This window comes from Muntiacus reevesi, chromosome X, assembly GCF_963930625.1.
Source record: "Muntiacus reevesi chromosome X, mMunRee1.1, whole genome shotgun sequence".
NCBI classification, from domain to species: domain Eukaryota; kingdom Metazoa; phylum Chordata; class Mammalia; order Artiodactyla; family Cervidae; genus Muntiacus; species Muntiacus reevesi.
In genome coordinates, this window is record NC_089271.1 from 47000151 (window position 1) to 47021443 (window position 21293).

General features: G+C 44.2%; 1 protein-coding gene across 1 annotated transcript in view; it reads left to right on the top strand.

The window, feature by feature from the left end:
- Positions 1–3683: 3683 nt before the first annotated feature.
- The window catches only part of MSN (moesin), a 71352-nt gene continuing 53742 nt past the window's right edge, over positions 3684–21293 (top strand). Inside the window, exon 1 of the mRNA XM_065914822.1 lies at positions 3684–3888. Coding sequence (XP_065770894.1) covers positions 3877–3888 — 12 coding nt within the window. The 5' untranslated portion in view covers positions 3684–3876. The remainder of the gene's footprint in view (positions 3889–21293) is intronic.

Sequence of the window (21293 nt, forward strand, 5' to 3'; positions counted from 1 at the left end):
GAGAAATTTTATTCCCTCTCATTGTGGTCCATTAGTATGATTAATAATAAATATTCAACCCTAACTCTAGTTTTTGTTTCCAAGAAGTAGGTGTAAGATGGTTAAAAGCAAGATTTCTCTACTGCTCAGTTTTTAATCTCAGCCATATTATACCAAGAGGACTTCTTCCCTTTGGGGAGACAAGAATATATTTTTCTGTTACTTTTTGGTTTGTGTAAAGGGCACAGCTAGCCTAATGCTTGGGCTGCTGATCCAAGGGAATTAAGAGAGAGAGAAGAACTTGGAGTGTGTAGCCTCAAGCTTATGTTTGTCCTCATCTCTCTGATACATATCTCTTCTATGAATGAAGGAGAAGAGCAATTCAGAGGCTCAGTTAATTCCTTACTCAGGCATCAGCCAAGAGCAATTGTGTAGAGTTAAGCTGAAGAAATTAAATTTAGATGTAAAGAGGACTTTCTAACAGTGATGAAAATGAAAAGCAACCCTCTGAATGATGGGAAACTTTCAACTGTTTACCATCCAATGGACTGGGTGGAGGAGGGGGAGGGCTTCTTTATTCAAGGTACTCCTGGCATTCAGGACTGCTCCCTACCTAGTGACTCTCTGATATTGCCTCTCCTGCACTATTGTGTCCTCTGAAAGAGGAATGCAATTTAGAATGCAGAAGCTTGTTTACTGCAGTGAGCTTATATCTTGAGTGGGAGGTGATTACAAGTTCAATCTCATTTCTCTCTTAAGCTTGACATAGGCTTTCACATAAATCAGCCTTATGCAGTTCCTGCTTGCCGTTTCTTAACTCTCACATCCAGACTTGCTGTAGCTCTGGAACAGTCCCAGTCCCCTAGGAATACCGAGCCTTTCCACTAGACTCCATGTATGGACCTAGAGCTCAGGTCAAATTTCTCCTTTTGTATCTCCTACTCCTGATTCAGACACCTCCACCCAGCTTCATTGGATTCCACTTTCAGAATGTCCCTGTACTGCCTTTCATCTAGTTTTACTGCTTGAAAAAAATTCCCTGTTCCTCCTTGAACTTTGAATCTAGCTCTTCTAAAAACCCAGGTGTCTTCATACCTCTTACTTCCCTTAGCCAGCCAACATATGAGGGGATGTTTAGCCCTTATTTTCATGTCTCCTCTCTACAAACACTGGCATAAACCTCGTCATATCTGAACCTAATTGTTGAGATTACTTTGGCCCCAAGAAGACTGAGCTAACTCAATTCACATGGGATCATGGTAGGGTGCAGGGTGGGTGGGAGGGATCAGAAGTTCTGGCCATACAGGCATGACATATTTTACAAAGAGGTAAAAACAAAGGTGTGTTTCGATGGCCATCCTGAAGAACAAGAGAGCACCTCAGCTTCCTCTGCTCTGCTTTGGAGACATGGAGATATCAAATATAGGTCTCTCCTAGCCAGGAGGTTTCAAGTCTAACCTTCAAACAATGTTCAGTTGCTTGACTGTAATCACCATACCAAATTTCTATCTGATAAAGTAGGGGCAGCACTACTCTTCTGGATTCTAGTCTTCAAGAATTCTTGCTTGTATTTGGAAACAGCTTAACTGAGTTCTTCGTCTTCTCTATTACTTCTGAATCCATTCTCCACACTGGTTGCCAGATCTTGAGTAAGTTCTTTCCTCTTTTGGATCCTCAGTTCCCTTGACCTGAATGGGGGCTAGACTAAACACTCACTGATAGCCTGTTTTCCTCCCATTCCCCACCCTTCTCCTCTCCAGGGGGACAACCACCTCTTCCTCTCTCAGCCTCTCTTTCCATCAACCTCCTTAACGTCCGAATCCTTTGACTTCTTTCCCCTCACTTGAACTCCTGAGTCTCTTTTTCCCTTTTAATACTGTGTTCAGATGCTTGACATTCCCTAACCAGGTCTCTCTCTCTCTCTCTCTCTCTCTCTCTCTCTCTCTCTCTCATGTGTGTGTGTGTGTGTGTGTGTGTGTGTGTGTGTGTGTGTGTGTTTGGGGCATGGCATGTGGGGAATGACACACAGGGACTTTCCACTTTCCAGGATGGATAATGAAAGTTGGAGTTTCCAATCAACTTCCCCTTCCCTTTTAAGCACTTAGCCTAGGCCCCTGCAGGCTCTAGAATATGAATGAAGGAATCAGTGAGTTCCTTGATCTCCTGGAGGAAAAGGGTCACTGCAATGTCAAGGAATGTGATTGATGTCATTGCTACCCATGCTGCTGAGGCTTTCTGGGGTGTGCTGCTCTTCCTTGGGTAAACTGCTCAGCTCCAGAAAATGGTTTGGGCAGGGAACTTTGCTTACCCTAACACTTATCGATGAATCTTGATGGCAGTGGGAGAAGCTGAGGCACATTGAGACACGGACCCCGTTGAGCTGGGAAAGCAGAGGAGTAGAGAATAGGGCTGTTGACTCCTGAGAGCAATGCAAAACCAGTCCTTATGCAACACTGCTAGACTCATCTATTGTCCTAGGAAGTTTACTTCCTTTCTCATCCTTTTATAACGTCAGACTGGGAAAGGACCTTGGAAGCCCAAGAGTTCAGCCCTTTCTTGTTACAGAAGGGGAACCTCAAGCCCAGAGAGCGGAGGGGGCTTACCCAAGGCTACATAGTGGTCAGAGAGGGAGTTAATGGCAAAGCTATGACTAAAATCCAGGGGTCGTGACCATCCCTCCCAAATATCTTTTTCACTGCCCCAAGCTGGCTCATCATCCCTGAGGTATACATAGGCCTACCTCACAAAAAATACTCAGACCATGCCTCCACAGAGTTACCAGTGGATATGAGAAAGGATAACTATGGCCTGTCACTTTCAAACTAAAGCTCAGACTTAACTAGATGACTGTTACAGTCTAGAACACCTCTATGCTGGGATTCTGTGACCTTGACAAGAAGCAGGAAGGGTTCTGGCAGACATATCTCAAAGCAATGGACTGGAGTGCATCTAACCTGGTGGAGTTATCAGAAAGTGAATCAGATATGAGTAAATGTGTTGCAGTGGGGCTACAGGATCAGGATTTCAAAAAGTTGGATACTGGGATTTGAAGGAAGGAAAGTGAATAGAGGGCAGATATAGGAAAAAGGAGCCCATTTTTGATAAAAATGAGGATTGAGCAAGATGGGGACAAACTATGATGGGAAAAGTAACACAGAATTCTACAGAAGAGAACTGATGAAGCATTGGAGAAGCTGAGGCAGATTAGCCAAGAGAAGAGAAGTTTCAGGGGGACATGGGATCTCAGATCTCTCAGGAGTTGTTTGGGAGAGTAGTAGATTTGTGTGGCCTCAGTTGAGATCCATAGGCGGAACCACAGAAGAGTTCAGATACACGCAGGAAGAACTTTCAGAGAGTCAGAGCCGTTTTGACAGGTAGTGAACTCCCATTAGTGTAAAGTTGCAGTCGGGGTTGTAAGCCTCTTTCCAGGGTGCGGCCTAGGGCCCAGCCCTACTTGGGGGGTGGGGCCGGCTGGCCCGGATGCGAAGGGCCAAGGTCTGTGAAAGGAGTGGGAGAGGGGGCAGACAGGCCTGGGTGAGGACTGGGATCTGAGGCGCCCAGGCCCAGCCAGGCCCCCCCAAGTAGTTGGTGTGGCCGGGCTGGGCTGGTCTGGGCGGGGCGAGGCTGGCGGCCGGCTAGAAGGCGGGCGCGAGGGCGGGGAGCGGCGCGGAAGCCAGGCCACATAAAGGAGCGGGCGGTGCGACGGGGGCGGCTCTTTCCTGGGTGGGGTTTGTGAAGTCGTGGCCCGTTAGCAGGAAGCCGAGCAGTCGTCCCGACGCTAGAGAGAGACCCAATCCGAGCCCCCAGTCCCCGGAGTCAGCCGTGTGTACTGCGTGCTCAGCGCCGTCCGACAGCTCCTGGCCAAACTTCGCCAACTCTGCTGCCTTTGTCGCCACCATGCCCAAGACGGTGAGTGTCTGGGGTGGGCGCTGCCGGCCGTGGGGGCTCTTGCTGACCCTCGGAGCGCTTCGCTGATGGCCGGGGACTTGGCCAGCCACGCGTCGGGTCGCGCCGCCGCGCCCTCGGCCGAGGCCTGGAGCAGGGAGGGCTAGGGGCGGAGTCCGGCTCTGGGGCGTCCTGGAGTGTAGAGGGGTCCCGGGGTAGAAGTGTGGGCCGGGCGGGGCCGGCCTCTTTCTCAGAGTCTAGTTCCTTGTGTCTGGAATGCCACAGTAGGGAAGGTTTCCTTAAGGGCTCAAGGTCTCTTTTTACCCCCGATGGGCCCTGGGCGCAGGGGAGAGAATTCTGATCCGGAGGAAAACAGTTACCTCAGTCCAGGAATTGGCGATTTTATGGGGCCAGGCTGCCTCAGACCAGGATGGGCCATGGGAACCCAGAAGCAAGTAGGAGGATGGGAGCCGCTCAGGGCGGATCCCGCACCCCCACTCACCTTTCCCACAGCCTCCCCAGGCAGCTTCAGCTGTTTCCCACTAGAAGAGGAGAGTTGTGAACGGACTCATTGAGGCCGCTTACTCTTGCCCAGAAGCACTAACACTTCACTCGACACCAGTCTGAAGGGAGGGAAGAAGACTTTGAGAAGAAGACTGGTTTTTTCCTTCACTTCACTCGCCAAATCCCTGCCTTTCCCATTACTCACTGGCTATTTCCTCCTGTCTACTCCAGACTGTTCTGTGAGGTGTGGACTCTTCTGTGGGGCCACACCTTTCTAGAGTGGTGGTAGCTTCTAGGATCTGGTCTCCACCCCACTGTTTTGAGAAGAGAAGAAGCCTCCTGGGAGTGGGGCCTAGGGGGGCCGGATGCCCAGGAGGGAGGGGGGAGGGATGTGCCTGAATAATGAGCCCTGCTTGCTTTTGTGCAAGTCATGCCAAATGGCTGCTGAGGCCCTTCCCTTGCTCTGGAAGGCTGGGTGACCACCCTGGCTTGAGTCTCTTAGGCCGAGCAGCTTGTTGCACTGACTTAGGCTATGCAGTTCTGCCCGACCCTTCTTCTGAGGACAGCCTGAGCCTTGTAGAACTGAGATAGTGACTAGCAGCAGTGGGAAGGACTGAGGGTCCCTGAAAGAAAGGGGTGGGGGGCAGTACTTTGGGTGTGTGCTGAGCTTTGGTTGCCACGTTGCTGTGTTCCAGCCTTACTGCCGAGTGATTCTTTCCTTTCCAGAACCCTGTCCTTCAGAAACAGCAAGTTTTCAACAAGTGTATACTCCCACCATTTTTATATTTTCATTGCTCATGGTTTTATGACATGGGGCTTTTCCACACACTCCCCACCCCCATCCCACATACACACAAAGTGAGAGAGAATGGTTTTGAAAAAAAGAGGGAGTTGGGGAACAGTCTCTGCCTCACAGAGGATTATAAAAATCCTTCCAGGACCCTCTCTTTGGTTTTATCTCTGTGGTTGACTCCTTGACTCTTCTTCAGGTGTGTCTTTGCCTAAATAGGTATGTGGATCTCTGGGAACTGACTATGCACTGCAACACATGTGGCATCTCTCACCCTCAGTTCTGAAATATCTCTCATTTAAATGCAACTTTAATGGGCCTGGAAATGATTTCAAAGTTATCTAAACCACCATATCTCAGTGAAAAGTGGCAAAGAAAACAGCATGGTGATCTTTTTCCTGTTGTGGAGAGAGATTGGAGTATGAGCAACAGTTCATACTGTTGCAGGTCAGGCCTAGGGTAGTGAAAGTATTTTTATGCAGACTGACTGAAACTTGAATCATGATGGAAAGAGAGGGCTAAATTTTGATAGACTGGAAGCTTTGGAGAATTTCCCATGCTTTTTGCTTCAAAGAAAGGTTAACTTAGGAGAAGCAACTATATTATGCCTCTTAAGACCATGGAATCTTAACCGGAAAGGATCTCACACACTATGTAGTAGATATCTCTCTCTCTCTCTCTCTCTCTCTCTCTCTCTCTCTCTCTCTCTCTCTCTCAAATAATGAGGATATTTAGGCCTAACAGGAAAGGACCTACCACCTAAGGGCACATGATGACAGAGCCAAGATGGGTCCATGCTTCTTGATGCTCATCCCATTGACCCTGTATTCTCACTCAATGAAGTATTCTTGAAGTTGAGCCCCTTCTCTTGCTCAAAGCAAATTGACCTTTATTTTTTCAGGACTTTCTGGTCCTTAGACAAAAGGAAGTGGATGATTTGGCTAGAGTAACTAACGTTGGCATTTGTGTGGTCTCTTAGTGAGAGTTCCAGGTGTCACAAGGTGCCTCCTGTTACTTTTCTCATTCCTTATCCCAGTGTTGAGGTGTTCAGGGGCACACTTCTAGTTCACTGCATACCAGTTAGTAACTTTATTTATTTAAAAATATTTTTTTTCCATTTATTTTTATTAGTTGGAGGCTAATTGCTTTACAATATTGTAGTGGTTTTTGCCATACATTGACATGAATCAGCCATGGATTTACATGTGTTCCACATCCCAATCCCCCCTCCCGCCTCCCTCCCTATCCGATCCCTCTGGGTCTTCCCAGTGCACCAGCCCTGAGCACTGGTCTCATGCATCCAACCTGGACTGGTGATCTGTTTCACCCATGATAGTATACTTGTTTCAATGCTATTCTCTCAGAACATCCCACCCTCGCCTTCTCCCACAGAGTCCCAACAGAACAGACTTTGGGACAGTTAGTAACTTTAATGAAGGGAGAAAATTCCTTATTTTCCATTCCTTCTTTACTAGTGTGTGTGTGCATACTCGGTCACTAAGTCATGTCCAACTCTTTACAACTCCATGGACTATAGCCTTCAAGACTCCTCTGTCCATGGAGTTTTTCAGGCAAGAATACTGAAGTAGGTTGTCATTTCCTCCTCTAGGGGATCTTCCCAACCCAGAGATCAAACCCACATCTCCTCCGTCTCCCTCATTGGCAGGAAGCTTCTTTTACCACTGAGCCATCTGGGAAGCCTACTTCACTAGTGTGCTTTAGGCTACTTCTGGAGCATGACAGATAAGGAAGATAGTGGAAAAATCAATTCATTCATTCATATGAACCATGTCTACAGTCTGTTCAGGCTTGGTTTCACTTTTACAGCCCATTTTCTCCCTTAGTCACCTAGCTCCCTTTAAATCTGTTAAAACATGCCTTTCTGCATCCCTGCCCCCAACCAACTCTAGTATTCTGTGCCTCTACTTGCCAGTTTCCTGAGTCTACTTTAAGTAGCCAGAATACAGAAGCTTATTAACTGCCATCTATACTTTGGTGATGATAAGACAGTTGTAAAAAAAAAAAAAAGGTTTTCTCCCCCTCTACTTTCTTTAACTTTTTCTTAGATCACAAAGTCTTTGGGACTCTGTATTCCCTAAAAAGTGATTGTTTTGAATTTTCAAGGTGTTCCTTAGTTTTTGATTTATTGTTCTCATGGCAAAAGTGAGACCCACAAATAAGACAGACTGACCTAGACTGATGCAGTAGAGAGGTTAAAATTTAAATCTGTGACTTAGTTACAGGATCATTCTTGGTAAAACTTCTTCAGTTTGTTGAGTTTTTAGCTCTTGCTCAACAGGTCAAGGGAAAGGTGATCAAATGGTCATTGATGGGACCATCTATGTGAGCAGATGCAAAGAAACCACCTCCTTAAAGTATTTGAGAGCTTCAGGGTCTGCATTCAGCTAAACTTTAACAGGGGCATGTGGACTGTTTATTCTCCGGCCATTCCTGGCATTGCTTGAGCCACTCGAGTGGCACTAAAGTGGTACTTGGTGAATAGAAGGCAGAATATCAGTCTTTTAACCCTTGAATCAGCCCTGCCTGTAGACTTCAGGGATGGACAAGGGATCAGGAATGGAGGTTGTGTGAGAGACTGACTCCTTGGATCCTGCATCTATCTGTCCACTTCTTTGGTTCTCCAGTTCACTTAGCCCTCTGTGAAAGTTTAAGTGGTAGAGCAGAAACCATCTTGGAGATTTCCTTTAGGCTTTTTCTTGAATAGCTCTCTGGACAAAGATGGGCTAGTGGGCCAAGGGAGCCTTTGTGGGACCCTCAAAGGTATCAATCTATATTCTATATATTCTATATCAATCTATATTCTATCATCTTAGGCTTGGGGAAGGGAAGGCTGCTCTGTGAGTGGGTGACAGAGATGGTATGGATCACAGGTCTAGTAACTGTTCATTATTATCTAGCTGCCTGTAACAGTAGCTTGTTTTAAGGGTGTTTTCACTTTTCTCTTTCTTTCTCCTCTCAGGAGATTGCTGTACTGAATGATAGAGCTGGAAGGGACATTTAGAGGTCATTTGTTCTATTTCTCTGACTCCAATTCCAATTCTCTCTGGATAGGATCAGTTGACAGCTAGATTTACTCTGAAATTATTCTAACAGTGTTACCTGGCAACAGTATATCTAGGTCCCTTTGTGTCTTCTGGGAGTCCCTCTCACTGGAATTCCAAGACTTAAGGTTCTTGGAAGGGAGAATATCTGGCTACCCACACTACTTGGATTGGATCTTTCCTGTTTAAGCTGGTAACAATTGGCATCATTATAGATTGGGAGCAGTCTGTTTCTGATATTTCAAAGACAGAACTGAGTTTATCATGTGTATCTTTCCCAACTCGGGATATTTTCTCCCTGCTACCCCACTCTATTCTTCTGCCCCCAAAGAAAAAACGGTATAAAGGTAGTTTCTTTTGGGGCAGTCTGTTGGTCAAGTGAAAGAGGTAGTCTTATTATCATTGTCTGGTTTTGCTGTTCATCCTCCCTCCTATTTATTTATTTATTTATTTTCTTCCTATTTAATACTTGATAGAGCTGAAAAAGTTTTCAGTTCTAGGTTCTGATTTGTGTTATAGGAGCAGTCACTTGGTGGATTAGCTTAGGATTGCATTAATTTGGAAGGTGAGTGTTGGGAAATGGCAGGTAACACTGATTTGATAGTTTTCCTTCCTTTTCCATGTAAGAAGGACATCTTCCCTGACCTTAGTTAAGTGATCCAAATGAAGTGGGCCTTTATGCAAGTTCTTTCAGGCCCTCAGTCTCTCCAACTTGTCATGAGAGAACTGTATAGTAATAGATACACTCTAGGGACCCTTCTAGTACTGATGTTCTTTTATAAGTTGAGATTTTCTTTGGATATTGTCATTTATTTTAGGGAAATATTTATCATAAATTAAGTAACTCCCTCAGTTTGATCTTACTTTCTTTTTGTAAGTACATCTGTCCATGGAATTCTCCAGGCAAGAACACTGAAGTGGGTAGCCATTCCCTTCTCCAGGGGATCTTTCTGATCCAGGGATTGAACCCAGGTCTGCTACATTGCAGACAGATTCTTTACCACCTGAACCACCAGGGAAGCCCCTACTGATGTTCTTGAAAGCCTTGATGGTACAACTTTCAGGCCTCCCATTTTTGTGTCTTCTTCCTTCAGACATTCTTTCCTTAAAATTTGAGTGCCTTCTTTGTACCAAGAAGTGTGCTAGGCTATTCTGAGAATACAGTTAAAGAGCAGATGCTAAAAGGTATCTTCTTGTCCCTCAACACCTCTGGAGTGTTGTTTCTTCCTGGGTATTGGCTTCAGAATAGAGAGCTTCTAGCGTTGGAGTTGGTTTGTCTCATTAGTAGCTTTGACATGAACACTAGCATGAGTGTTCTGGGCCATTTCTTCTTGATTCTATGAAGGGGAAAGGGCTATATCTATGTAGGGAACAAGAAAGAAACCAACTGAGAGTATATTGTAAAGACTGGGGTTGACTGAGGAGCCTCAAACACTGAAAACTTGATGGATTTCCCCTCTTTTCTTTTCACTGCCTGCCGGAAGCATAGCTCCTCCCTGCCTCTCTCCTGCCCTGCCCCCACACCCCCAGTTCTGCTGAGAGGCTAGGAAGCTACTGAGTTATGTTTCAAGTTTACTTTAACCTCGGGTGTGGTAGTTAGATATTCTGGTAGACAGTGAGGAGGTGGTGGGCATAAACCAACCTCTTAAGGTATCTACCACCAGTGCACTGAGGGCTGGCTATTGTGAGGTGCAGCATTTCAAATACGTCTGTACTTAGGATGACCCAGAGCTTCCTTAGCCTTAAGTTGTTTCCCTTTTAGCTAATTGTTCTGAGTGGTCTGAGTTTCTCACAGAAGTGTTTCGAATCACAGAGTAAATGAGCTGGCCTTAAAACTTTTTAGTTTAAGTTTAGTTTATATTTTAGATGGGGATACCAAAGCCCAGGAAAGAGAAGTGATTTGAATGAATTGGTAATAGAGCTGTGGACTAAAATTCAACTTGTCTGACCCCAGATAGGGGGGAAATATTGAATGTCTGCCTTTTAAATGGCACTCACTGCAATATACTCAGCATTTTCTTCTTTTATGCTACAGGTGAGGAGTGACTTGACTATAGTGTTAAAATGCTCCTGAGCAAGTCCTTCTGTGTATGTAGTGCTTATCTCAAAGGTTACTTTGTATGGAGATAATCCAGATGGTTCAGGCTCTGACCTTGCTTTTGGGATTCTTTGTAGCACTTCCCAGGATGGTAAGTGTTTTGCTTTGATGGTGAAGTGTGGTAGAAAGTAGATACCTGCACAGAAAGGAGGTAAGGAGAGGAGACTAGCTATGTTTTCCTGCTTGTGACTAGGCTTCACTGTCCTAAGAGTCTTTACTGAATGGAGTTATTTCTTTTCCATATTCATAGCTGAAAAGGTTAGCCAGTTTGTTCAGGGTCACATGAAGTTTGTAACAGTATTGAAAGGAGAACTTGACTTTCCTGATTCCCAAGTTAGTGGTCTCTCACTGGACTTGCCTGACTTGAAAGGATGATGACTCTTTTCACTCATGGGACACCGACATCCAGAGAATTGGCTCTGTGGTGATTATATTAACAATATGGCCACAATGCCACAATGGAGTTCCCCTAAATAGCTTCTGCTGCAGCAGGTTTCAGTCAGTGGGTGACTCAGTTCTTCTGGGGCATCAAAATGACTTTTTCCTCTTCCTGCCTGCTCCTCACCCAAATTTCCCGCTTTCTCTTCGCTATTTAAAATTTTGATATCTGACCTCTTTGTATTCTGACTCAGTGGTCCAGCTTGACATGTTCCTTGAGTTAGGAGAATATTATGGTACTTTCTTCCACTTTGATGACAATATTTGAATACAAACTGGAGTCTCCGGACCTCAACTCTCACCACTTACCTCTAGGTTTTGTAGGCCAGACCCAATGAAGGTGCGTGTGTGCTCAGTCACGTCTAACTCTTTGTGACCCTGTGGACTGTAGCCTGCCAGGCTCCTCTGTCCATAGAATTTTCCAGGCAAGAATACTAGAATGAATTTCCATTTCCTACTCTAGGAGATCTTCCTGACCCAGGGATCAAACCCCTATCTCTTGCATCTCCTACATTGGCAGGCAAATTCTTTACTGCTACACCACCTAGGAAGCCCCCCAGTGAAAGTAGCTAGCCAAAAAAGGACTTTTCAGGCCTTTATAGATAGGGGAATATAGAGTATTGTTGAAAAACACAAACTCTGGAACCAGATTGCTTGGATTCAGATCCCAGCTCTGTGACCAACTGTTAATAGTTTTGTAGCCTTGGGCAAGTTGTTTAGCTTCTGTGCTTCATTTTCCTCAACTGTAAAGTTGAAGATACCAATCCGGTAGGGTTGTTTAAGGATTAAATGGGGGTAAGTTTCTATTAAAGGGCTTAGAACTGTGACTAGTATCTAATCAGTGCTATGCAAATATTATTATTTGTGGAACTAACCCTCTGCTAGGTAAGATGGTAAGAATGAAGGCAGGCAGCTTGAATTCTCACCATTTATTGAGTGGTTACTATGTACTATTTACTATAAGGGATACAAATAAATGAATGGAGGATACAGTTGCTACCTTCATAGGTCTATTTAACTGGAGATTTAGGGCAAACTCACTAAAACACAATTTGAAAAAAAATGTATGCGTGGCATTTTCTATAGATTTTGAGAAGGGAGTTTATTGGGACATAAACAGGGCCTTGAAGGGTGTGTACCCTCGGGGGCAGTGGCTGTTCTGAGTGGGACAGTGACAGTTTCCATATGTGGGTGTAAACCAAGTGGCTATAGGCCACACTGTTCTCTTGAAAATGAGTTTGCCTGAAATAAAGAAGGCTTGATGTGCTGATTGTTTCAAGAGGAGCCACAGAGTACCTGTAAGCATAGACCAAGTTGCTCTTTGTTGTCTCATCTGGAGACAACAAACAGTCCTGTTTCAATTGGCAAACACCATCTGAAGGGATCTGTTCTGGGAGACTGTACCTTGGGTTTTCCAGCATTGGGTGAATTAACTAAGACAAATTTTGTTGTCTTTGTTGCCTAAGTGGGAATGTGAGTGGCTCCTTCCTTCATGTTTCCAGGTGAGCTAAACCAAGGAATAGAGCTTAGTGATTACTCTTAAGGTCAACAGCCTAAAGTCAGTTTTTAATTCTCTCAGTGGCTTTGCTATGAGATAGGTATTTGAGAAAGGATAGAAGTGAGGGGAGGATTCCCTTGTGTTGCGACTGTGGTAGATTGAAAAGTGTGTCATTTTCTGGCGAGGACTCGGCTGTAGTATCTGGGCCTTTAAACTTGGAGAAAGGATCTTTTGAGTGACTTTCAAAAAATAGCTCTTTGCCTGTGCCTGATGATAGAAGCAGATTGCATGCTCCTATCAATGGGCTTGTTGTGGTATAAGGTTAGTGTTGACATAGTTCCTAGGCCAATGGTATGGTGACCTACCACTGTGTTAGTTTAGTAGTAATGTTTTGCCAGGTAGCTACTGTGATTGGTGACTTCAAAGGTTGAAGTTTGTTCCTGTGCCTGGTGACCCTTCTACTTTGTGGGAATTTGATAGATACTTTGTATGGCCAGGATATCAATCAGAGTCTAATGAGTGAAACATTGAGGTGTGGACATTTGATCGAATGTAACAATAACAAAGTATAATCCTGAGAAATCTTTTTCTGGATCTTTATTTGGCAGATAGGAGGGGGAATAAGGCATACATATCAGGTTTGGTCAGCATTTCTTTCCTATCTTTAGTCTTGGCCTCCCTTAAATACCTGGGAAAGGTTAAGGCTCATTTTCCTCCAGTGAAGTATGTATAGATAAGGTTCCTAATCTTACTGTCTTGGTGTAATCTGCCTCTTACTCCTCCCACCTCCCTGTCCTTTTTCAGAAATCTCAACCTGAAGGTTAGATAAGTATACACAGATGTTCTAAACTGTTGTAAACTCTGACTGTGGTTGATTAATCTGTGGTATGGAGTTGGAGGGTGAGGGTCAAAGTAATAGCCCATTTGGGTGTCATTAGTTAAGCTGTACAAACCTTTGGTATTTTCAAAGGTTTTAAGTGAGCTAATCTTCTCTCCAAATATACTTGCAGATATTCCTGGGAGGTTGACTAATCCACAGAAGTTCCCTTGTTGAGAGCAAAAGTCACTTTTACCTTTTAATTTTTCTTTATCTTGAAAGTATCAACAATAACAGAAATATATAACTGAAATATAGCCCTTTTCTTCAGGTTCCTTACTCTTCTTGGCACCAGGGCCATGGTGATTCTAACATATAATTGGTGAGAACATTTGCCACTTTACTTCAGAGTTACACTATACCTCTTTGCTGATACTTGGAGAGGTGCTCCAGCAGGACCTGAAGAGGGCCTAGGGAAAATTTAGGTTTAGTTGCCTTTCTCTTTGCCATAACCCGGGCATTTTCCTAAGGTTGGGAGTTTGCTGCCTGGCCTTAGGCCAGTTGCCAGAGGAAACCAATGACTAAAGGCTTCCTCCCTGCGACGTCAGCTTCTGGAATCTTTCCTGATGATTCCCTACCAGTCAAGTATGCCTTATTTGGCTATATTTTCCCCCCGAAATGCCTTTGCCACCTCAACTAGTGTCTTGTTCTTCTTCGGTACAGGGAATACCTTCCTCATGTTTGTATAGTGCCACCTACAAACTTTTCTTCTTGTTTAGAGCTTTTTTAGAGCAGGAGGTGGCCCCTTTGTTGGGGCCAGGGTGGGGACTAGTGAGAAAGGAGAGAGGAAGATGAGAGAACACTGGGAATGATTGATTTCTCCACCTTGCTTTCTTATCTTTTCTTGTCCTTCTCACCCCTGCCTGATCTCCTCTCTCTAGCTTTTTACCTAGATCTCTGATAGTCTAAGAGTAGTCTTGCATGGCCTGAAAAGGCTCAGGGTGTGGGGGTAGGGTGGGGCCAGGTTGGGCTCTCAGCATCTGAAACCACTTCTTTGGAGTAGCTAAAGCCTTCAGTTAAGTTCAGTTCACTTGCTCAGTTGTGTCTGACTCTTTGCAACCCCATGGACTGCAGCATGCCAGGCCTCTCTGTTCATCACCAACTCCCAGAGTTTACTCAAACTCATGTCCATTGAGTCGGTGATGCCATCCAATCATCTCATCCTCTGTCATCCCCTTCTCCTCTCACCTTCAGTCTTTCCCAGTGTCAGGGTCTTTTCAGATGAGTCAGTTCTTCACATCAGGTGGCCAGAATATTGGAGTTTCAGCTTCAGCATAAGTCCTTCCAATGAATATTCAGGACTGATTATTTAGGATGGACTGGGCGGATCTCCTTGCAGTCCAAGGGACTCTCGAGTCTTTTCCAACACCACAGTTCAAAAGCATCAATTCTTCGGTGCTCAGCTTTCTTTATAATCCAACTCTCACATCCATACGTGACTATTGGAAAAACCACAGCTTTGACTAGATGGACCTTTGTTGGCAAAGTAATATCTCTGCTTTTTAATAAGCTGTCTAGGTTGGTCATAACTTTTCTTCCAAGGAGCAAACGTCTTTTAATTTCATGGCTGCAATCACCATCTGCAATGATTTTGGAGCCCCAAAAAATAAAGTCTGACACTGTTTCCACTGTCTCCCCATCTATTTTCCATGAGGTAATGGGACCAGATGCCATGATCTTAGTTTTCTGAATGTTAAGCTTTAAGCCAACTTTTTCACTCTGTTCTCTCACTTTCTTCAAGAGGCTTTTTAGTTCCTCTTCACTCTCTGCCATAAGGGTGGTGTCATCTGCATATCTGAGGTTTTTGATATTTCTCCCAGCAGTCTTGATTCCAGTTTGTGCTTCATCCAGCCCAGCATTTCTCATGATGTACTCTGCATATAAGTTAAATAAGCAGGGTGACAATATACAGCCTTGATGTACTCCTTTTCTGATTTCGAACCAGTCTGTTGTACCATGCTCAGTTGTAACTGTTGCTTCCTGACCTGCATACAGGTTTCTCAAGAGGCAGGTCAGGTGGTCTGGTATTCCCATCTCTTTCAGAATTTTCCAGAGTTTGTTGTGATCCACACAGTCAATAGTCAATAAAGCATAGTTAATAAAGCAGAAATAGATGTTTTTCTGGAACTCTCTCGCTTTTTCGATGATCCAATGGATGCTGGCAATTTGATCACTGGTTCCTCTGCCTTTTCTAAATCCAGCCTGAACATCTGGAAGTTCATGGTTCATGTACTGTTGAAGCCTTACTTGGAGAATTTTGAGCATTCATTACTTTACAAGCATATGAGATGAGTGCAATTGTGCGGTAGTTTGAATATTCTTTGGCATTGCCTTTCTTTGGGATTTGAATGAAAACTGACCTTTTCCAGTCTTGTGGCCATTGCTGAGTCTTCCAAATTTGCTGACATATTGAGTGCAGCACTTTCACAACATCATCTTTTAGGATTTGAAATATCTCAACTGTAATTCTATCACCTCCACTAGCTTTGTTCGTAGTGATGCTTCCCAAGGCCCACTTGACTCCGCATTCCAGGGTGTCTGACTCTAGGTGAGTGATCACACCATCCAGTTGCTAAATTCTTCATATGTGCCTTTTGTATGCTTAGGCTTCTCACTTGGCTTTTCTGAATGGGCTGGGTCCAACATCCTTCTTAGTCTTATCTCCAGTCCTGAGCTGTCTCACCCCAGCTTAGAAGAGCTGAGCTTTTGACACAGCTTCAAGCACTTGTCTGTTTTTGTTTTTTCTTAATGCTTTTGAGTAGAAAAGGTACATTGAAAAGACTAACAGACTGAATCAGAATTTATGGTTTTTAGTCTCAATCTGTGTGACCTTGGATAAGTCACTTTTACGGGCCTTAGTTTTCCCATCTGTAGGATGAGAACATTGACTTTTTCTGACATTCTGGTTACTTGTGCCTAGTCTTTAAGAAGATGATAAGAAGTTCACGGAAAGAGTGTAACAAAACAAAGAACAAAAACTATTTGGTGAAGCTGCTCTTTCTTATTTAGAATGATATTGGGAATGTCATTCCCCCCAACCTTGCTCCAAGCTATCATTGTGTAAGTAGTTCTCTCTATTTCACTGAGCTCTGCTTAAATGTATTGGATCATCCTATGACAGAGCTTGCCTTGAATATCCTGACTTGGAGAGATGACTGTTAACTGAGAGCCATGGGTGTGGGGCCTTGGAGTTCAGCCTGCAAAGTACAGTCGCTGGCTATTTTGGGTCCTTGGTGACTCCAAGAAGAATAGAAGACCCTTGAATTGGTCATTGTTCCAGTAGGGAAGGGGAAGACCAAGAAACAAACCAAAACTGAAATGCAAATGAAATTTGACTTCCTCTCCTCCCTTCCCCTACAACATCCCTCTCCTTAGGATTATGAAATTGCTTTTGGCTACATCTTAAATTGCTAAGCTCCCCTTCCCCTTCTTCTGTCTGAGTCATTGATGCCTTTGTTTTCCTTGGATCAGGAGAGCTAGGTGATGTGGTCTTGGTTGGAGTGAAGGGGAGAAATTTCTAGTGAGAGAGATTGCCACAGCCCTAATGTTCAGCCTTCAACTTATCCTGCATTTTGTGAATATGGCTCCTGGTGGTCTTAGATCTATAGATGAAAGGGGAGAGGTCTCTGAATTTCCTGTGAGGGAATGATGGGCTTTTGAGGCATAAGAGGTTCACTGGAGATGGTATACCCTTGGCTGGATCTGCTTTTACCTTTCTTCCCCTTACTGACATGTTGTACAGTGTGGACATGCATGCTCAGTCGCTTCAGTCTTTGCGACCCATGGACTGTAGCCCGTCAGGCTCCTATGTCTGTGGGATTCTCCAGACAAGAATACTGGAGTAGGTTGCTGTGCCCTCCTTCAGGGCATCTTCCTGACCCAGGGATTGAACCCATGCCTCGTTCATCTCCTGAATTGCAGGCAGATTCTTTACCACTGAGCAACCGGGGAAGCCCTATTTTGTACAGGACTTACTTGTAAATCAGGGATCCCAGGCTGTATCTCAGCCACCTAGGAGTTGGCCATGAACGTACTCTTCACCTGCTCTGAACCTTCTGAAGTGAGGGCAAGATAGAAGTCTTCTTTGTGTCTGTCTTCTTTCCTTTGGGAACAAGTTCTTAGAGCAGAGAAGGCTTAGTTGGGTAAAACTGGGCAATGCTTTTGGGTGGAAGATTCTTCTCCAGCATTAAGCTGGAATGGCCTCTGGCCCATGCAGGAGCTTGCTGCTTGGAGAAGCCACCTTGCTGGCAGCCTTTCCTTCTTAGGAGCCTTCCATGTGTTAAGGATTCCAGTTTCAGGTGGTAGATTAGAAACACTGTTTGTGAGGGAGAGCAGGAAAGCTGGTAGAGGATAGAGATGGGGAGAAGGCAAGAGGAATCAGATAGAAGAAGAGTGGTTATTTTTATACTTCCTGTTTTTATAAAACCCAACATGGCATATGACAGAGTTTAGCAAATAGAGGGAGACATCTTCCATAAATCCACCATTTTAACATAGCAATTGTTATTTATGTGTTTTCTCATCACATCTCACATATGTACCTTAGTTTTCTATGGTATAATCATATTGTACATAAAAAATCACTGAAAGCTTAGGTAAATGCACTTTAGTTTTTAAAAATGAACATTTTTAATACCTTTACAAAATTTCATCCAATGACTATGTCATAATGTACTAACCATTCCGCTTTTGGTGGGCATTTAAATTACTCCCAGCATTTGCCAGTATTTATAACATTGCAGTGAACGTGAATAAGAGAAAATCTAAAACCCTTAGTGTGGTATATATGGAGAGCCCTTTGATACCTGGCTATATCATAGCTCTCTCTCTAGACTCAGGTCCCACTTGTCCCCACATGTACACTAACTATGCTATAGCTTTGTGGGATCATTTCCCCAAGTAAGCCATACCTTTTATATCTTTCACCTTTAGTATATGTTTTTTCTTTCAACTTGAAATGTCAAGTGTATCTTCCTCACCTCCACCTACTCTGTGACACCTCCACTGGATGCTTTAATACTCCCTGTAGTATTAGTTGCAGTATCTTCTGTGTGCCCACTGTACTTTGTAAGAATTTCTGTTACGATACTTACCATGTGGTATTGCAGCCATCTGGGCTCCCATTCTTTCTCCTTTAGCAAAACTGTTGATTTGAAAGTTTCTAACTTTTCTTGCCTCAAGAAGGGGCTGTTGTTCAGGTAGAGATGGTTAGGGGTGGGCAGGCCTTTGGAGAGCACAGAGTGAGTCAGTGACAGACATGGAGAAGGGTAATATATGCAACAATAATATATACAAGGGATCCAGTGTTGGATGAGCACCTGGTAGGACATACTATAGGCACCAATAATAGAGAAAATACACCTTGGAGAAGGATAGGGTACATTAGCACCTTTAGGGAAGAGAGGCCTGAGAGAGAGTCTGTCTGACCTTGACACACCAGTGCAAACTTCTCAAACCATTTCAGTTCTCAGTTTCCCATCTGTAAAATGGAAAGAGTAATAGCACCCTACTCCTTAGGGTTATGTGTGAATATTCAGGCACCAATGCATCTGGAGGTGCTCTGTGAGGTATGGGGCACAGGGGAGGAAGAGTAGAGCTAGGGCACCCCATAATTTTTGTTCCAGTTGGCCTCTGTGTATGTTCTCTCTGTGTAGTTATTCACAAGCTTCTGAGTCCATAATGTCAGGTGCTATAATTTCCCTGATCAAGCATTCCCATAGGTGCCCCACAGCCTGATGCTTTTAGTGGGATATATGTAGGGAAGTCTCATCTCCCCACCTACCTGGGCAACATGGCTTCAAATCACCCAGTACAACCCTACTCAAAAATGGCCACAAGTGGCCAGGGAGGGAGGTACCATCTTCTCTTCAGCAACAAATGAGTGGTACTGGTGTAGAGGGTCTTCTAACATCTCTTCAGCTGGAGGTGTAAGTATTTATAGAAGCTATACCAAAACTGGTCATCTTTCAGGCCTTCTGGCCTCAAATCAGCCAAGCACTGTTAGAAGGACAGAACTCATGTCCTCATATGTTCTTCAGAGGCCTGCCCATCCCACCTGTCTTGTGCAAACAGCTCATGGAGAGCTTTAAGGTCTTTGGATAGAGATTCTCCTCCACCTAGTGTGGTTTTTGTTTTCTCCACATACTACCCACGACTCCTTCCTGCTGTCCTGGCCATCTGAAAACCCTGAATCCACTGCAGAATTGTATGTTTTATAAAGGAAGCAAATTACCTGAACCTGTGGAAGATCTGCTGGTCAACTATAAAACACAAAAAGGGGAAGAGACTTGCTCAAGGTCATGCAGTGAGTCAGGGGCAGAAGCCAGTCTTTAAGTCAAGACTCTCAGGAGTGTATTCTTTTCATTCTATAAGCTTGTTGTTGCTAAGTTGAATCTGACTCTTTGTGATCCCATGAACTGCAGCATGTCCAGCTTCCCTGTCCTTCACTATCTCCTGCAATTAGCTTAAACTCATGTCCATTGAGTCAGTGATGCTATGCAATTGCCTCATCCTCTGTCTCCCCCTTCTATCAGCTTCAGTTCAGTTCAGTTCAGTCACTCAGTCATGTCTGACTCTTTGCAACCCCATGAATCACAGCACTCCAGGCCTCCCTGTCCATCACCAACTCCCGGAGTTTACTCAAACTCATGTCTATCGAGTCAGTGATGCTATCCAGCCATCTATCAGCTTAGCTCACTGATAATTTGTTCAATAAATACATTAATAGCTACTGTTGTCAAATTGGAATTGTCTTGCACAGACTCCTTTGTTTAGGTCTACTAGAAAGACAAACAACAGTTTCAGGGGCCCACTGGAAATTACCTAATGCAAACCTAGCTGGGCCCTGGCAGAATGGAGCTAAATAGTGCCTAGAAATGGGGAGGAATTTTTCCCTTTTTTGTACCTTGAAGAACCTGTTTACCTGTGAGTGGCTAGCTTGTTCATAACTAATTTCCATTCCCTTTTGCCATGTCTCCACACAATACAAAAGTGTTCACAACAAGGGAGAATATTTAAATCAAAGTTTTTAGTGGAGTCTAACAGGTAGCTATGTAAGCATTTTTACATGTCTTTGTGAAGCAACCCAGAATTTGGCCCTGGAGTACCAAGAATTACCCAGCTTTTTAAATTTTTTGCTTTTTTGTATGTGTACTGCTCATGACACCACCCTTATAGCAGAAGCCGAAGAGGAACTAAAGAGCTTCTTGATGAAAGTGAAAGAGGAGAGTGAAAAAGCTGGATTAAAACTCAGCATTCAAAAAACTAAGATCATGACATCTGGTCCCATCACTTCATTTCAAATAGGTGGGGAAACAATGGAAACAGTGACAGACTTTATTTTCTTGGCATCCAAAATCACTGCAGATGGTAACTGCAGCAATGAAATTAAAAGATGCTTGCTCCTTGGAAGAAAAGCTATGGCAAACATAGATAGCATATTAAAAAGCAGAGACATTACTTTGCCAGCAGTGATCGATATGGTCAAAGCTATGGTTTTTCTAGTAGTCATGTATGGATGTGAGAGTTGGACCATAAAGATGGCTGAGTGCCAAAGAATTGATGCTTTTGGGCTGTGGTGTTGGAGAAGACTCTTGAGAGTCCCTTGGACTACAAGGAGATCAAACCAGTCAATCCTAAAGGAAATCAATCCTGAATGTTCTTCGGAAGGACTGATGCTAAAGCTGAAGCTCCAATATTTTCGCCACCTGTTGAAAGTGGTGGCCACGCTCTCTCTGGAAAGAGCTGACTCATTAGAAAAGACCCTGATGCTGGGAAAGTTTGAAGACAGAAGTGGACGACAGAGGGCAAGATGGTTGCATGGCATCACCGACTCGATGAACATGAGTTTGGGCAAGCTCTGGGAGATGGTGAAGGTTGCAATCATGGGGTTGCAAAGAGTTAGACATGACTGAGCAACTGAACAACAACAGCTACTCATTTTGGCATGGCCAGTAGGCAGGACTGCACTGCGTAATCTAATCCTGAGAAGTTTGTGCTCCTGTGGTTTAAGGATTGAGTTGGTTTCTCTGCTAAGAGATGGGTAGGGCCAGACATAGTTCCAGGAGGAGAGCAGGGAAATCCTATAGATCATTATGTTGGGGTACCTAGCAACTGTATTCTGCTGTTGTTCCTGTTGTTACCACTACTGCCACCATCATCCA